General features: G+C 51.7%; 1 protein-coding gene across 5 annotated transcripts in view; it reads left to right on the top strand.

The window, feature by feature from the left end:
* The first annotated feature begins 1,680 nt into the window (after positions 1–1,680).
* Positions 1,681–17,801, top strand: part of LOC140399046 (glutamate receptor ionotropic, NMDA 1) — a 370,944-nt gene continuing 354,823 nt past the window's right edge. For all 5 annotated transcript variants that reach the window (XM_072488128.1, XM_072488126.1, XM_072488127.1 and 2 more), the window contains exon 1: positions 1,681–2,114. In XM_072488128.1, coding sequence (XP_072344229.1) covers positions 1,860–2,114 — 255 coding nt within the window. In that variant the 5' untranslated portion in view covers positions 1,681–1,859. The remainder of the gene's footprint in view (positions 2,115–17,801) is intronic.

The raw sequence follows: 17,801 nt of genomic DNA, 5'->3' as shown, positions 1-17,801 counted from the left end.
TGCGAGAGCGGGATGGAGGGTGCGAGAGTGGGATGGAGGGTGCGAGAGCGGGATGGAGGGTGCGAGAGTGGGATGGAGGGTGCGAGAGTGGGATGGAGGGTGCGAGAGTGGGATGGAGGGTGCGAGAGTGGGATGGAGGGTGCGAGAGTGGGATGGAGGGTGCGAGAGTGGGATGGAGGGAGCGAGAGTGGGATGGAGGGTGCGAGAGTGGGATGGAGGGTGCGAGAGTGGGATGGAGGGTGCGAGAGTGGGATGGAGGGTGCGAGAGTGGGAGGGAGGGAGCGAGAGTGGGATGGAGGGAGGGAGCGAGAGTGGGATGGAGGGAGGGAGCGAGAGTGGGATGGAGGGAGGGAGCGAGAGTGGGATGGAGGGAGGGAGCGAGAGTGATGGAGGGACGGAGCGAGCGCGGGGTGGAGGGACGGAGCGAGCGCGGGACGGAGCAAGAGTGGGATGGAGGGAGGGTGTGAGTGGGACGGAGGGAGGGTGAGAGTTGGATGGAGCGAGGGAGCAATAGTGGGATGCAGGGTGTGAGAGTGGGGTGGAGGGAGGATGAGAGTGGGACGGAGGGAGGGTGAGAGTGGGACGGAGGGAGGGTGAGAGTGGGACGGAGGGTGGGTGCGAGAGTGGGACGGAGGGAGGGAGCGAGAGTGGGACGGAGGGAGGGAGCGAGAGTGAGACGGAGGGAGGGCGAGAGTGGGATGGAGGGAGGGAGCGAGAGTGGGACGGAGGGAGGGCGAGAGTGGGATGGAGGGAGGGCGAGAGTGGGATGGAGGGAGGGCGAGAGTGGGATGGAGGGAGGGCGAGAGTGAGATGGAGGGAGGGCGAGAGTGGGATGGAGGGAGAGCGAGAGTGGGACGGAGGGAGGGAGCGAGAGTGGGACGGAGGGAGGGCGAGAGTGGGACGGAGGGAGGGCGAGAGTGGGACGGAGGGAGGGCGAGTGGGACGGAGGGAGGGCGAGAGTGGGACGGAGGGAGGGCGAGAGTGGGACGGAGGGAGGGCGAGAGTGGGATGGAGGGAGGGCGAGAGTGGGATGGAGGGAGGGCGAGAGTGGGATGGAGGGAGGGCGAGAGTGGGATGGAGGGAGGGTGAGAGTGGGATGGAGGGAGGGCGAGAGTGGGATGGAGGGAGGGCGAGAGTGGGATGGAGGGAGGGCGAGAGTGGGATGGAGGGAGGGCGAGAGTGGGATGGAGGGAGGGCGAGAGTGGGATGGAGGGAGGGCGAGAGTGGGATGGAGGGAGGGCGAGAGTGGGATGGAGGGAGGGCGAGAATGGGATGGAGGGAGGGCGAGAATGGGATGGAGGGAGGGCGAGAGTGGGATGGAGGGAAAGAGTTGGTGGTGGTGGGAGTAATAAGACCGGGAGGAGGAGGTGTGGACAGGTGGAGAGGGAGATGTCAGGGGAACTTTTTGCTATTAAATCAGCATTCTGCTCCAACATGGTCATCAGTGTTACAGCATTTCCATTCCCAATTTCGTCTCTGGGATGAATTACCCACAGCAACCAGCTCTGAAAGGATGGAATTGAAGGTGGTGGAACCAATCAGAGATGGTCTGAATCAGGAGTTACACATTTAGGACCAATAATGAGAGAGACATTTGCAACATCAGCACCAATGCTGCAGGAGCTGGATACGGCATTGCAGCATCTGTGTAAGCCAGGGAGAGAGAGAGAGACAGACAGACACACACACACACACACACACACACAGAGACAGAGAGAGAGGGGGGCAGCAGCGGAATCTGCGTGTGTGGCCGGTCAGTGTGACCCAGGCTGGCAGACTGAGCTGGGACCACACACACGAGCCTTCCTCAGGGGGGGACAGCGAGAGGCAGCGGCACCTCCCCGCTGCATAAACACAAGATGCAGCATCGCCTCCCGCTCCTGCTCACCTTCATGGTCCTGTTCCCGGTGCAATCCCAGACGGCGCCCAAAGTGGTGAACATCGGAGCGGTGCTGAGCACCAAGAAGACGGAGAATATCTTCCGGGAGGCGGTAGCAAAGGCCAACCGTAAACACGGAACCTTCAAAATCCAACTCAATGCCACGGCCGTCACTCACAAACCCAACGCCATCCAAATGGCCCTGGCAGTGTGTGAGGACCTCATCAGCAGCCAGGTAACCCTTAACTACTCACACTCAGCACTAACCAGCACAGTAACTAGCACTGAGCGTTCACCCGCGTGTTCACGAATAGCAGCAACATTTACCAATACAGAATTCTTACTGCCAGCATTTGTTGGGTCAACTGGTAATCGGCACCACTTACTAACACCGAGTATTAACTATTTTTTGAACGAGTACTGACTATTAACCAACACTGGACGAATTCGCAATATATATTCGTGCTGGCTGATCACCAGCAGCATTTATCAGCATTCGGCACTAACTAGCAACCATGTTTACCACTGCTGACCATTAACTATTGGGGCAGGCAATGGGGGAAAGAGCAGTAAAGGGGGGGGAGAGTATTGTTGGAAAGTGGGTTGAAGGTTTGGGGGGGTGTTATTGGGGATGGGGGGGGGTGTTATGGGGGGGGGGGTTTATTGGGAAGGGGGGGGGGAGAGTATTGTTGGAAAGTGGGTTGAAGGTTTGGGGGGTTTATTGGGGATGGGGGGGGTTTATTGGGGATGGGGGGTTTATTGAGGATGGGGTTTGGGAGGTTTATGGGGGTTTAGGGGGTTTATTGGGGATTGGGGTTTGGGGGGTTTATTGGGGATGGAGATTTGGGGGGTTTATTAGGGATGGGGGTTGGGGGGATTATTGGGGATGAAGGTTTGGGGGGTTATTGGGGATGAAGGTTTGGGGGGTTATTGGGGATGAAGGTTTGGGGGGGGTTATTGGGGAGGGAAGATTAGGGGGTTATTGGGGTTTGGAGGTTTATTGGGGATGGAGGTTTGGGGGGTTATTGGGGTTTGGGGGGTTTATTGGGGAATGTGGTTTCGGGGGTTTATTTGGGATGGAGGTTTGGGGGGTTTATTGGGGATGGGGGTTTGGGGGGTTTATTGGGGATGGGAGGTTAGGGGGTTTATTGGGGGTGAGGGTTTGGGTTTTTTATTGGGGATGGAGGTGTGGGGGGTTTATTGGGGATGGGGATTTGGGGGGGGTTATTGGGGAGGGAGGTTTGGGGGGTTATTGGGGTTTGGGGGGTTGATTGGGGATGGAGGTTTGGGGGGTTATTGGCGTTTGAGGGGTTTATTGGGGATGGTGGTTTGGGGGGTTATTGGGGATGGAGGCTTGGGGATTTATTGGGGATGGGTGTTTGGGGGGATTTATTGGGGATGGAGGTTTGGGGGGTTATTGGCGATGGAGGTTTGGGGGGGTTATTGGGAATGGAGGTTTGGGGGTTTATTGGGGGTTTGGGGTGTTTATTGGGGATGGGGGTTTAGGGGGTTTATTGGAGATGGGGGTCTGAGGAGGTTATTGGGGATGGAGGTTTGGGGTGTTATTGGGTTTTGGGGGTTTATTGGGGATTGAGGTTTGGGGGGTTAATGGGGTTTGAGGGGTTTATTGGGGATGGAGGTTTGAGGGGTTTATTGGGGATGGGGGTTTGGGGGCTTTATTGGCAATGGGGGTTTGGGGGGTTTATTGGGGATGGGGGTTTGGGCTGCTTATTGGGGATGGACGTTTGGGGGGTTTATTGGGGATGGAGGATTGGGGGGTTTATTGGGGATGGAGGTTTGGGGGGGTTATTGGGATGGAGGTTTCGGGGGTTTATAGGGGATGGAGGTTTGGGGGGTTTATTGGGGATAGAGGTTTGGGGGGTTTATTGAGGTTGGGGGTTTGGGGGGTTTATTGGGATGGGGGTTTGGGGGGTTTATTGGGGATGGGGGTTTGGGGGGTTATTGGGGTTTGGGGGTTTATTGGGGATGGGGGTTTATTGGGGATGGGGGTTTAGGGGGTTATTGGGGATGGAGGTTTTGGGGGGTTTATTGGGATTGGGGGTTTGAGGGGGTTATTGGGATTGGGGGTTTGAGGGGGTTATTGGGGATGGGGGTTTGAGCGGGTCATTGGGGATGGACGTTTGGGGGGATTATTGAGGATGGAGGTTATTGGGGATGGGGGTTTGGGGGGGTTATAAAGGATGGAGGTTTGATGGGATTATTAGGGATGGTGGTTTGGGGGGTTATTGGGGATGGAGGCTTGGGGATTTATTGGGGATGGGTGTTTGGGGGGATTTATTGGGGATGGAGGTTTGGGGGGTTATTGGCGATGGAGGTTTGGGGGGGTTATTGGGAATGGAGGTTTGGGGGTTTATTGGGGGTTTGGGGTGTTTATTGGGGATGGGGGTTTAGGGGGTTTATTGGAGATGGGGGTCTGAGGAGGTTATTGGGGATGGAGGTTTGGGGTATTATTGGGTTTTGGGGGTTTATTGGGGATGGAGGTTTGGGGGGTTAATGGGGTTTGAGGGGTTTATTGGGGATGGAGGTTTGAGAGGTTTATTGGGGATGGGGATTTGGGGGCTTTATTGGCGATGGGGGTTTGGGGGGTTTATTTGGGATGGGGGTTTGGGCTGCTTATTGGGGATGGAGGTTTATTGGGGATGGAGGATTGGGGGGTTTATTGGGGATGAAGGTTTGGGGGGGTTATTTGGGATGGAGGTTTTGGGGGTTTATTGGGGATGGAGGGTTGGGGGGGTTTATTGGGGTTGGAGGTTTGGGGGTTTATTGGGGATGGATGTTTGGGGGTTTATTGGGGATGTGGGTTTGGGGGGTTTATTGGGATGGGGGTTTGGGGTGTTTATTGGGGATGGAGGTTTGCGGGGTTTATTGGGGATGGGGGTTTGGGGGTTTATTGGGGATGGGGATTTAGGGGGTTTATTGGGGATGGGGATTTGGGGGTTTATTTGGGATAGGGGGTTTATTTGGGATGGGGGGTTTATTTGGGATGGAGGTTTCGGGGGTTTATTGGGGATGGAGGATTGGGGGGTTTATTGGGGATGGAGGTTTGGGGTTTATTGGGGATGGATGTTTGGGGGTTTATTGGGGATGGGGGATTGGGGGGTTAATTGGAATGGGGGTTTTGGGGTGGAGGTTTGGGGGGTTTATTGGGGATGGGGATTTGGGGGGTTTATTGGGGATGGGGGTTTAGGGGGTTTATTGGGGATGGGGGTTTGGGGGTTTATTGGGGATGGGTGTTTGGGGGTTTTATTGGGGATGGGGGTTTATTGGGGGTGGGGGTTTGGGGGTTTATTGGGGATGGGGGTATAGGGGGTTATTTGGGATGAGGGTTTTGTCGGTTATTGGGGAGGGAAGATTAGGGGGTTATTGGGGTTTGGGGGTTTATTGGGGATGGAGGTTTGGGGGGTTATTGGGGTTTATTGGGGATTGCGGTTTTGGGGGTTTAATTGGGATGGAGGTTTGGGGGGTTTATTGGGGATGGAGGTTTGGGAGTTTATTGGGGATGGGGGGTTTATTGGCGATGGGAGTTTAGGGGGTTTATTGGGGATGAGGGTTTTGGGGGTTTATTGGGAATGGGGGTTTGGGGAGCTTATTGGGGATGGGGTGTAGGGGGCTATTGGGGATTAACATTGGGGGGTTATTAGGGAGGGAGGTTTGGGGGGTTATTGGGGTTTGGGGGTTTATTGGGGATGGAGGTTTGGGGGGTTATTGGGGTTTGAGGAGTTTATTGGGGATGGAGGTTTGGGGGGTTTATTGGGGATGGGGGTTTGGGGGGTTTATTGGGGATGGGAGTTTGGGGGTTTATTGGGGATGGGGGTTTTGGGGGGTTTATTGGGGTTGGGGGTTTGAGGGGGCTATTGGGGATGGGGGTTTGAAGGGGTTATTGGGGATGGAGGTTTGGGGGTTTATTGGGGATGGAGGTTTGAGGGGGTTTATTGGGGATGGGAGCTTTGGGGGGTTATTGGGGATGGAGGTTTGAGGGGGTTTATTGGGGATGGGGGTTTGGGGGGTTTATTGGGGATGGAGTTTTGGGATTTTTATTGGGGATGGAGGTCTGTGGGGTTTATTGGGGATGGGGGTTTGAGGGGGTTTATTGGGGATGGAGGTTTTGGGGGTTTATTGGGGATGGATGTTTGGGGGTTTATTGGGGATGGGGGATTGGGGGTTTATTGGGATGGGGGTTTGGGGGGTTTATTGGGGTGGAGGTTTGGGGGGGTTTATTGGGGATGGGGGTTTGGGGGTTTATTGGGGATGGGGGTTATTGGGGATGAAGTTTTTGTGGGTTATTGGGGAGGGAAGATTAGGGGGTTATTGGGGTTTGGGGGTTTATTGGGGATGGAGGTTTGGGGGGTTTATTGGGGATTGCGGTTTTGGGGGTTTAATTGGGATGGCGGTTTGGGGGGTTTATTGGGGATGGAGGTTTGGGAGTTTATTGGGGATGGGGGGTTTATTGGGGATGGGAGTTTAGGGGGTTTATTGGGGATGGGAGCTTTGGGGGGTTTATTGGGGATGGAGTTTGGGGATTTTTATTGGGGATGGAGGTCTGTGGGGATTATTGGGGATAGAGGTTTGGGGGGTTATTGGGGATGGGGGTTTGAGGGGGTTTATTTGGGATGGAGGTTTCGGGGATTTATTGGGGATGGAGGTGGATGGAGGTTTGAGGGTCTTTATTTGGGAGGGGGTTTGTGGGGTTTATTGAGGTTGGAGGTCTGTGGGGTTTATTGGGGATGGGGCTTTGAGGGGGCTATTGGGGATGGAGGTTTGGGGGGGTTATTGGGGATGGAGGTTTGGGGGATTTATTGGGGTTTGGGGGTTTATTGGGAATGGAGGTTTGAGGGGGTTTATTGGGGATGGGAGCTTGGGGGGGTTATTGATGATGGAGGTTTGAGGGGGTTTATTGGGGATGGTGGTTTTGGGGGTTTATTCGGGATGGAGGTTTTAGGGTGTTTATTTGGGAGGGGGTTTGTGGGGTTTATTGGGGATGGGGGTTTGGGCTGCTTATTGGGATGGAGGTTTGAGGGGGCTTTGGGGATGGAGGTTTGAGGGGTTTATTGAGGATGGGGGTTTGGGGGGTTTATTGGTGATGGGCGTTTATTGGGGATGGGGTTTATTGGGGGGGTTTATTGGGCATGGGTGTTTGGGGGTTTATTGGGGATGGGCATTTGGGGGGTTTATTGGGGATTGGGGTTTAGGGGTTTATTGGTGTTGGAGGGTTTGGGGGTTTATTGGGCATTGAGTTTCTGTGGGTTATTAGGGATGGAGGATTAGTGGGGTTATTGGTGACGGGGGTTTATTGGCGATGGGGGTTTGGGGGGATTATTGGGGATGGGGGTTTGGGCTGCTTATTAGGGATGGAGGTATGAGGGGGCTTTGGGGATGGAGGTTTGAGGGGTTTATTGAGGATTGGGGTTTGGGGGGTTTATTGGGGATGGGGGTTTATTAGGGATGGGGTTTATTGGGGGTTTTATTGGGCATGGGTGTTTGGGGGTTTATTGGGGATGGGTGTTTGGGGGGTTTATTGGGGATGGGGGTTTAGGGGTTTATTGGTGTTGGAGGGTTTGGGGGCTTATTGGCCATTGTGTTTCGGTGGGTTATTAGGGATGGAGGTTTAGTGGGGTTATTGGTGACGGGGGTTTATTGGGGATGGGGGTTTGGGGGTTTATTGGGGATAGAAGTTTGGGGGGTTATTGGGGATGGGGGTTTGAGGAGTTATTGGGGATGGGGTTTGGGTGGGTTATTGGGGATGGAGGTTTCAGGGGGTTATTGGGCATGGGGGTTTGTGGGGTTTATTGGGGATGAGGGTTTGGGGGGTTTATTGGGGTTGGGGGTTTGAGGGGTTTATTGGGGATGGGGGTTTGAGGGGGTTATTGGGGATGGGGGTTTGAGGGGGTTATTGGGGATGGAGGTTTGAGGGGGTTTATTGGGGATGGTGGTTTTGGGGATTTATTTGGGAGGGGGTTTGTGGGGTTTATTGGGGATGGAGGTTTGGGGTGCTTATTAGGGATGGAGGTTTGAGGGGGCTTTGGGGATGGAGGTTTGAGGGGTTTATTGAGGATGGGGGTTTGGGGCGTTTATTGGGGATGGGGGTTTATTGGGGATGGGGTTTATTGCGGGGGTTTATTGAGCATGGGTGTTTGGGGGTTTATTGGGGATTGGCGTTTGGGGGGTTTATTGGGGATGGGGATTTAGGGGTTTATTGGTGTTGGAGGGTTTGGGGGTTTATTGGGCATTGAGTTTCGGTGGGTTATTAGGGATGGAGGTTTAGTGGGGTTATTGGGGATGGGGGTTTATTGGAGATGGGGGTTTGGGGGTTTATTGGGGATAGAGGTTTGGGGGGGTTATTGGGGATGGGGGTTTGAGTGGGTTATTGGGGATGGGGTTTGGGGGGGTTATTGGGGATGGTGGTTTGAGGGGGTTTATTGGGGATGGAGGTTTGAGGGGATTTATTGGGGATGGCGGTTTGAGGGGGTTTACTGGGGATGGAGGTTTGAGGGGTTTATTGGGGATGGAGGTTGGAGGGGGTTTATTGGGGATGGAGGTTTGAGGGTATTTATTGGGGATGGCGATTTGAGGGGGTTTACTGGGGATGGAGGTTTGAGGGGGTTTACTGGGGATGGAGGTTTGAGGGGGTTCATTGGGGTTGGTGGTTTGAGGGGGTTTATTGGGATGGAGGTTTGAGGGGGTTTATTGGGGTTGGAGGTTTAAGGGGGTTTACTGGGGATCGAGGTTTGAGGGGGTTTACTGGGGTTGGTGTTTTGAGGGGGTTTATTGGAATGGAGGTTTGAGGGGGTTTACTGGTGTTGGAGGTTTGAGGGGGTTTACTGGGGATCGAGGTTTGAGGGGGTTTACTGGGGGTTGAGGTTTGAGGGAGTTTATTGGGGATGGTGGTTTGAGGGGGTTTATTGGGGTTGGAGGTTTGGGGGGGGTTTATTGGGGTTGGAGGTTTATGGGGGTTTACTGGGGATCGAGGTTTGAGGGGGTTTACTGGGGTTGGTGGTTTGAGGGGGTTTATTGGAATGGAGGTTTGAGGGGGTTTATTGGGGTTGGAGGTTTAAGGGGGTTTACTGGGGATCGAGGTTTGAGGGGGTTTACTGGGGGTTGAGGTTTGAGGGAGTTTATTGGGGATGGAGGTTTGGGGGGGTTTATTGGGGTTGGAGGTTTGGGGGGGTTTATTGGGGATTGAGGTTTGAGGGGGTTTACTGGGGATCGAGGTTTGAGGGGGTTTACTGGGGGTTGAGGTTTGAGGGAGTTTATTGGGGATGGTGGTTTGAGGGGGTTTATTGGGGTTGGAGGTTTGGGGGGGTTTATTGGGGATTGAGGTTTGAGGGGGTTTATTGGGGATGGTGTTTTGGGGGCTTATTGGGGATGGATGTTTGGGTGGTTTATTGAGGATGGAGATTTAGGGGTATCTGCACTCTGCGGGTTATCACCGAGGATTAGGGTGATGAAGGAGGCGGCATTAGTGTGGGCCAGCTGGGCTTTGAATGTGTCGGAATTGGGGGGGTGGGGTGGAGGGAGATTTGGGGAAAGTGGGGGGAGTTGAGAATGGGCAGCCACCCCTGGAGAAATCATACGAGGGCTGGGTCACACATACCTGGAGGATAAAGGTATAAGTGACATAGTGACTGAGGGGTGCGCAGTGAAGTTGAACAGTGACCTTGCTGATGTGTGGGATGTGCAAGGGCGGGTGGGGTGTTAAAACAACTTTCAGTTATGTAGATGTCGAGAGGACCCAGGGAAATATTAGACAAATAAATATTGACGCTGAATCATTGAAAGAGTCATCAGGACAGTAAACTAAAAGCCATGGAGCTTAAAGGAAGAACGAGAAAGAGAGAGAGGGAGAGAGAAGAGAGAGAGAGAGGGTGGCAGAGAGGTTTTGGGAAGGAATTCCTGAGATCGTTCTTGGTACCTGAAGACCGATAACCTTTGGAGGGTTGTAGGAGTTGGAGGAGAGAGTTCGGGAGGATGGATATGAAATTTAAAAATCAAGGTGTTACCAGGTTCGGTCAGCAATGGCCATGGACATCTGGAAAAGAGGTTTTCGCTGAAGTTAATATTCGGAGGATTGCAGATGGGTGAGAGTATAATATGAGCATATCCTGAAAGGGTGGTGTGTTTGGGTAAAATCCTATTCAGATCGGGTCAGTTAACACAGGGGCATTAATGCACATGTTGAGCTTTCAATGCAGAAAATATGATCCTATTTCATAGTTTACACCCTAAAACTGCAATAGGCACTCCTAATAGCTGGCATCTAAAAATAATACCGTCCTTTTTCTTTATGTGGATATTTTCTGGATATTTAGGCTATGTTTTGTCCATTCAAGAAAAAATATTTTATCATCGGTCTCGAGGAGCAGTCGGGAAGAATTCTCCTCTCTGATTAACCCTTCCCCTGCTGGATCACTCTCTGCAGAGACTGCCTGGCACTTTATTGCTCCGTGTGACTTCCAGCAGATCCTGACTTGGCTGTGCAGTTTGAGTCCACTCAATTCCATGAAGCAGTGATGTTGCGTGCAGTCAGATGCACATCGCCAAGCCCTTCACTAACCATCAAACCTGTGTACTGATGGATGTTACAAAATCTTGGCAGCATTGTGGTGATTGTCCCTTCAAGGACAACACAACAGAGTAAGGGTCGGGTGGCCAGCGTGACCAATCGAGTGTGGAATCGGCCCCATGGTGAGAGAGGCTCCCAGGCAGAGACATTTGGGAGCTGGCTACCGCCATGAGTCTGCTGTACAATTCTTATTAATAAATGCGTTTTGTGTTCACATAATGAATTCTGTGAAAGTGCATCTTTACAAGCACCAACGGTGGGCAACGGAGTTCTCCCAGTCTCGGATTTTCAACATTCCTCCCTCATAGAGCAAATTCTCCCTCTGTGTACCCGAACAGGCGCCGGAATGTGGCGACTAGGGGCTTTTCACAGTAACTTCATTGCAGTGTTAATGTAAGCCTACTTGTGACAGTAAAGATTCTAGTATTATTATTATTAACTGGAATGAAGGGAGCGAGAAATTCCATTCAGATAAAGTTTCCCACCATTTCAACATGTCACAGAGTATGTTACAGCCAATGACGTACGATTGAAGAATAGTTACTGCTATGACATAGGAAATGCAGCCACCTTTGTGCACAGCAAGATCCCATAAAAGACAATGCTTTAATGACCAGATAACCTGTTTTAGTCCTAATGGTTAAGGCATTGCACAAGGCAATGGTAAGCCTCTGCAGTACTTTGCCAAATACCATGGACTTCCACTGGATTGGCCCATGGTCACTGGTACCCTGCTAGGGCCTGGTAGCTGGAGGAGAAGGTCTAAGGATAAATATTGGCTATATAAGGATATAAGTATAGGGAGAGCTCCCCTGTACTTCTTACAGGTGCAGCAGGCAGTAAAGAAGGCAAATGGTATGTTGGCCTTCATTGCGAGAGGTTTTGAGTACAGAAGCAGGGATGTGTTGCTGCAATTATTATACAGGGCCTTGGTGAGGCCACACTTGGAGTATCGTGTGCAGTTTTGATCTCCTTCTCCGAGGAAGGATGTTCTTTCTCTCGAGGGAGTGCAGCGAAGGTTTCCCAGGCTGATTCCAGGGATGGCGGGACTGTTATATGAGGAGAGATTGACTAGGTTGGCATTGTTCTCGCTGGAGTTCAGAAGAATGAGGGGGGGATCTCATAGAGACTTACAGGACTAGACAGGGTAGATGCAGGGAAGGTTACCAATGATGGGTGTGTCCAGAACGAGGGATCTGAGGATTCAGGGTAAGCCATTTTGGTCAGAGATGAGGAGACATTTCTTCACACAAAGAGTGGTGAGCCTGTGGAATTCATTACCACAGGAAGTAGTTGATGCTAAAACTTTGAATATATTCAAGAGGCGGACAGATATAGCACTTGGGGAGAAGGGATCAAAGGCTATGGGAAGAAAGCAGGATTAGGCTATTGAGTTGGATGATCAGCCATGATCGTGATAAATGGCTGTGCAGGCTCGAAGGGCCAGAAGGCCTCCTCCTGCTCCTATCTTTTATGTATCCATGTAACTATGTATGTTTCGCATGCACCTGAGGGGGGAGACGGGGCCTTGGTTTTACTACTTCATCTGTAAAGGCAGCAACTCTGACAGGTCAGCATTGAATTATGTGCTGATGTCTGTGAGGCTGAGCTGGAAGCTCCAGTTGTCTGACACAGAAATGTGAGTGTTACCCACGGCTGACTCAGGTAAGAGAGAGAGAGATTTGTGAAGTGCCTCAACGGGCTCCAAAGCACTTTACAGTCAGTGAAGTGCCATGTTTGCCTACACAAAAATCACTGTGGTTCTTTTGAAATGCCAGGTATTTCTTTTTGTTAATATTAATTTGTGTTTCTGGTACTGAGCTCCTTGGCAGCAGGGAGGAGGGGGGAAGCTTGTTGTCTTCTGAGCTATCTTGCCGTTTGACTGTAAATAATGGTCACTGTCACAGAGAGAGTTTGTCTCAGTGTGTCTGAGCAAACAGGTTGTTGGACGGTGTTGGGGTTACAGAACGTATCTATTATAGTCTTCACTGTCTTCTGTACGTTAATAGCAAGTCTTTATTAACTGCTTATATCTATATATAAATATACAGCAAGGAGCTGTCTCCCTGTTTAGGCCTTTATGGGCAGCACAATAGCACAGTGGTTAGCACTATTGCTTCACTAGTGCCAGGGTCCCAGGTCCGATTCCCGGCTTGGGTCACTGTCTGTGTGGAGTCTTCAGGTTCTCCCCGTGTGTGCGTGGATTTACTCCGGGTGCTCCGGTTTCCTCCCACAAGTCCCGAAAGACGTGCTGTTAGGTGAATTGGACATTCTGAATTCTCCCTCTGGGTACCCGAACAGGCGCCGGAGTGTGGCGACCAGGGGCTTTTCACAGTAACTTAATGCTGTCTTGATGTAAGCATACTTGAGACAATAAAGATTATTAATCATTTATGTCTCTGCTCAACCCCACACTTACCCTAATTCTGGGTCATGTGCTCTCTTACATCATTGTATGGGCAGTGCTGTTCTTAGTCCCACATTAACTCTCTCTGTGCCAGACTCTTATACTGCAGGAATCAACACAACCCCCTGACTTGCTCCACATTGGTACATATATGGGACAACAATATCCTTCTTGTAACTAAACTGTGCTTCTGAGAAACAGAGGCATAAACTGGCATTAATTCTCTGCAGTATTGGACAAATACTACAGAGTGATTCTTGTTTAGCCACTTGTTCCACATTTTACAGCAGCCCCTCACCAGCTCAGCCTGAATTGGTGAAGATCCGGTTCCATGTCTTACAGCAGCCCCTCACCAGCCCAGGCTGAATCGGTGAAGATCCTGCTCCATGTCTTACAGCAGCCCCTCACCAGCCCAGCCTGAAGCGGTGAAGATCCTGCTCCATGTCTTACAGCAGCCCCTTCACCAGCCCAGCCTGAATTGGTGAAGATCCGGTTCCATGTCTTACAGCAGCCCCTCACCAGCCCAGGCTGAATCGGTGAAGATCTGTTCCACATTTTCCTGTAGACTTGCCTAGCTCAGTTTGGTTGGATATTTGCGCAGTTTGATGCTATTTCTGGATTCTCCCACCCACTCAGATCTGCTCACGTTCTGTGGAATATTCTTTTCAATTCCTTCAGGAAGCTGTACTGATAGTCGGAGTGAGCCTCCTGAAGGCTGATGCACTGTGTAATGAGTTATCTAATTGTACATGATTTACACACACGTACAAGCTGAATACAATCACCGTCTGCACGTATTAACACATGTATCTGCAGCATGTACCAACATGTGTGTACACAGGATGGCACAGCAGTTAGCACTGCTGCCTCACAGCGCCAGGGACCAGGGTTCAATTCCAGCCTTGTGTGACTGAATGGCGTCTGCACTTTCTCCCCGTATCAGCTCCGGTTTCCTCCGGGTGCTCCGGTTTCCTCCCGCAGTCCAAAGATGTGCAGGTTAGGCGGATTGGCCCAGATTAATGCGCAGAGTTACAGAGTCACAGGGATGGGGTGGGGGAGTGGGCCTAGGTACGGTGCTCTTTTGGAGGGTCGTGCAGACTCGATGGGCTGAATGGCCCCCTTCTGCGCTGTGGGGTTTCTATGATCCTATACAGGTGCTCAGCTGCAGGCTATCTGCCTGATCTCTTATTACCAGCGAGACATAAATCTGACAATCAGTATTGTCTCTCTCTCTGTAGTCATACCTGTGTCACTTTTAGGTAACAAATACAATGAAACCTGAAATATCAGAAATACCCCCACAATCCTGTCCAAGAACTGGCCATATACGGTTTCAACTTGGACTTTTAGTAAAAGCATACACTTGTCACTATGCTGCTCAGATGCTGACTGAGCCTTGCTCCTGTGTGTACCTGAGATGTTCAGGTACAGTCCTGAACTTGCCCTTACCTCGGAGACAATCCTGCGGCACTGACAAAGCATTCTTTAGGGACAGAGGGTGAGACCGAGGTACTCTCAACACTGTCCGGGGAGCAGCTGAACAGGAAGACCTTGTTCGAATGGGAGTTTGATTGGAAGTTTGTACATTGTGTGGGTCCTTGGGGAGAAATTATGCTTAAATTTATCGTAGCGGGGGTCCCTGGGACATTAGATTTGGAGGAGCGCTGACCCTCATTACCTGGCAAAGATATTTGTGTGTTACTGAATAATGTGTGTCTTGGCAGGCTAATCTCTCGCTGTGAGCTACTTACAGCTGACAGCATTGTTGACCTAATGGACTCTCGGTATAATAACCATCCAATATTAAATGCTACTTTAAGCAAATCATATTACAAACAGTTTTTCTGCAATCTTCGAAAACATCTGAAATCAGAGCCATAACCACATCAGGATATAATTGTGTTAGTGCTGCTGATACAGAGCAGACCTCCCCATCCAGACCGATGTAGCAATATAGATACAAAAAAGAAGGCAACACATAAAAGATCATTTTGGCTCATTGGACATCAACTCCTCTGACCCTGAACCACCTGCCGTAGCCCATCCCTCTTGTCAGACCCTAACACCCCTGCCCTGACCCTAACACCCCTGCCCTGACCCTAACACCCCCAGCCCATCTCTCCTGTCAGAAAGAACAGTACAGCACAGGCACAGGGACAGGCCCTTCCGCCCTCAACCTGCGCTGGTCATGATTCCTGTCTAAACCAAAACTTTCTACACGTCCGGGGTCCGTATCCCTCTATTCCCATCCTCTTCATGTATTCTTCTTAAACGTCATTATCGTACTGCTTCCACCACCTCCCTCTGCCAGCGAGTTCCAGCCACTCCCCACCCTTGGTGCAAAACCTTCCCTCGCACATCTCCTCTAAATCTTCCTCCTCGCACCTTAAACCTATGTCCCCCTAGTAATTGTCTCTTTCACCCTGGGAAAAAGTTTGTGACTATCCACTCTGTCCATGCCCCTCATAATTTTGTAAACCTCTATCAGGCAGCCCCTCAACCTCTGTCATTCCAGTGAAAACAATCCATCAGACCCGAACCCTTCTGCCACAACGTTTGTTGTAACTGGGTGAACCTGGAGTATATCACTTGGGCCCAGTAATTGGGTCTATGTTTACCCAATTAATGCTGCAGCATCAAAGCCAAGATGGAGCAGAGGCAGAAAAGAAGACCAGGTCCTCGCGGGGGCTGCAGTCAGAGGCCTCGGGGGGTCACTTCTCCCACCTTTGTGTAAGCCGGGAGCAGTGTGTTTGGTAACAGCGATATGCCAAGGAGTTGGCCACAGAACTCTGCCACCTCCAGGAAGCAGATCAACAGCCGAAGAGAAGGAACTGCCAGTGGCCAAAGTGACGTGGCCCTCAACCTTTTCACCAGTAAACCCGCCCAGACTGGAACAGGCGAGGGAGCAAACCTCTCACAGTCTCCTACGCATCACTGCATCCAGGTGGTCACAATGGCTCTGTAGATCTGGAGAGGTAATAAAGAGAGAGAATCAGGCGTGGGCTTTCCCTCAGTGTCGGATGCTATGGATCACACTGATATGACTTTGCGGTATCACATCTCAATTGTGAGATGTAGCCCAATTCCGGTTACGGGTGTGCGGCCACACCCAGCACATTACCCAGCCGAATGATTACCTCAGCAGCAGTCAGGATCATTCGCCCCTCGCCAGCAATCCTCCAGCACCTACATCAAACCCAAGGTTGGCAAGGGCCATTCGCTGTGCACCTGACTCATGCCTCCCCTCCACACCACATGGCACATGGCCGGTGCTCACAGACCAATGGGGTACTCTCGGGCTGCTTGTGTGCAAGCCCCCAGTCCCCACTAGAGTGGGTGGGCCAATTCGTTCTGATCTGTTGCCATCAAGAAGGCACAGCCTTTGCTGCCAAGGGTTGGTGATCACCTCCGGAGGAAGAAGAAGGGGGGAGGTAGGGAGGAATCTGACACATTTATGTTCTGGATGGGCTGTCTGCGAGCATATCATTGGACTCTGGCTCCGACTGAAATGCCAGATCCACATTGTTCAACATTTCTCTGTCTCTGTCACACACCATCACAGACCACCCCCGCAATACTGAAGTAAGATACACATCCCTTAAATACTAACTTGATCGAACACTGAGTACAGTACTCAGCCTTGTCTCTTTCTTTGCCCTATTGCCTGTCTTGACCTCATAAGACCATAAGAAATAGGAACAGGAGTAGGCCATTCGGCCCCTCGAGCCTGCTCCGGCATTCAATAGGATCACAGCTGATTCCGACATTCCTCACATCCACTTGCGTTTTTTTTTTAAAAAGGTATTTTATTCCAAACATGTTCAACATGGTAGAACACAACCTTAACATCCAACAGGGTATACAATTTGTACATTTTCCCCATTTACTCTCCCCCGCGCCCACCGCAACAAACAGCTCCTCAAATACAGTCATGAACATCCTCCGCTGTACCTCAAAGCCCACCTCCAACCCGCTTAGGGCAAATTTGATTTTCTCCGAGCTGAGAAACCCGCACAAGTCTCCCAACCCCCGGCGGCATAGACGACCTCAAATGCAAAAGGATCCATCACTAGGCAAAGGCCACGACATCGGCCCCCTCCCCTCCAGCAGCTCTGGCACCTCGAAGATCGCACCACCGGGTCCGGCTTCATCTCAAACCATACAAGCCTCAATAGAGTCCCGAACAACGCCTCCCAAATGTTCTCCAACTCCTCGCACCCTCCAGAGCATGTGCAAATGGTTCACCAGCCCCCTCCCACACCTACCTACCCCTGGGAAAAATCCAGGCCCAAGTCATGTGGATGCTTTAATTGTATAAGACTCATCCTTGCGCAGGAGGAGGTTGAGTTCACTCGGTGCATTACTTTGCACCAAAGTCCCCATCCCCTTTGTGGGGGGGCACAGCGGACCTCCTATCCACGTCAAGTGTCTCGGCCAACAATCACTCTCTCCCTGTCCTATCATTAGGGGCTTTGAACAAACAAAGCTCCCTCTGGACCACCACTTTCAAAGCCTCCCCGTGGCTGCCGATATCTCCCCATTCTGATTGAGCTCAAAATAATCCCCACCTTCCCGCAGAACTCCTTATCGGCCAAAAGCCCAAATCCAACCTCTATCACGCCACGGCCGATGCGCTTGACCCGAACAAAATCTCACATCTAGATAGTGCGGAGCATGATCCAAAATCTGTATTCCCGTATATTCCGGTCCCTTCACCCCCATCAGCACGTCCAGTCGTATCACAAAACTGTCAGTCTGGGAATATACCGCATCCACACGTGAGAAGGAGTACACCCTCTCTCCTGGGTGCCTTAACCTCCATGGATCCCCTAACCCCCCTCCCATCCTCTCCATAACCCCCCCCCATCCTCTCCATAAACCCTCCCATCCTCTCCATAAACCCCCCACCCTCTCCATAACCCCCCCATCCTCTC

The sequence above is a fragment of the Scyliorhinus torazame genome, chromosome 22 (assembly GCF_047496885.1).
Source record: "Scyliorhinus torazame isolate Kashiwa2021f chromosome 22, sScyTor2.1, whole genome shotgun sequence".
NCBI classification, from domain to species: Eukaryota; Metazoa; Chordata; class Chondrichthyes; order Carcharhiniformes; family Scyliorhinidae; genus Scyliorhinus; species Scyliorhinus torazame.
The sequence above is the reverse complement of the archived record's forward strand: the minus strand, read 5'-3'. Positions and strand labels throughout refer to the sequence as shown.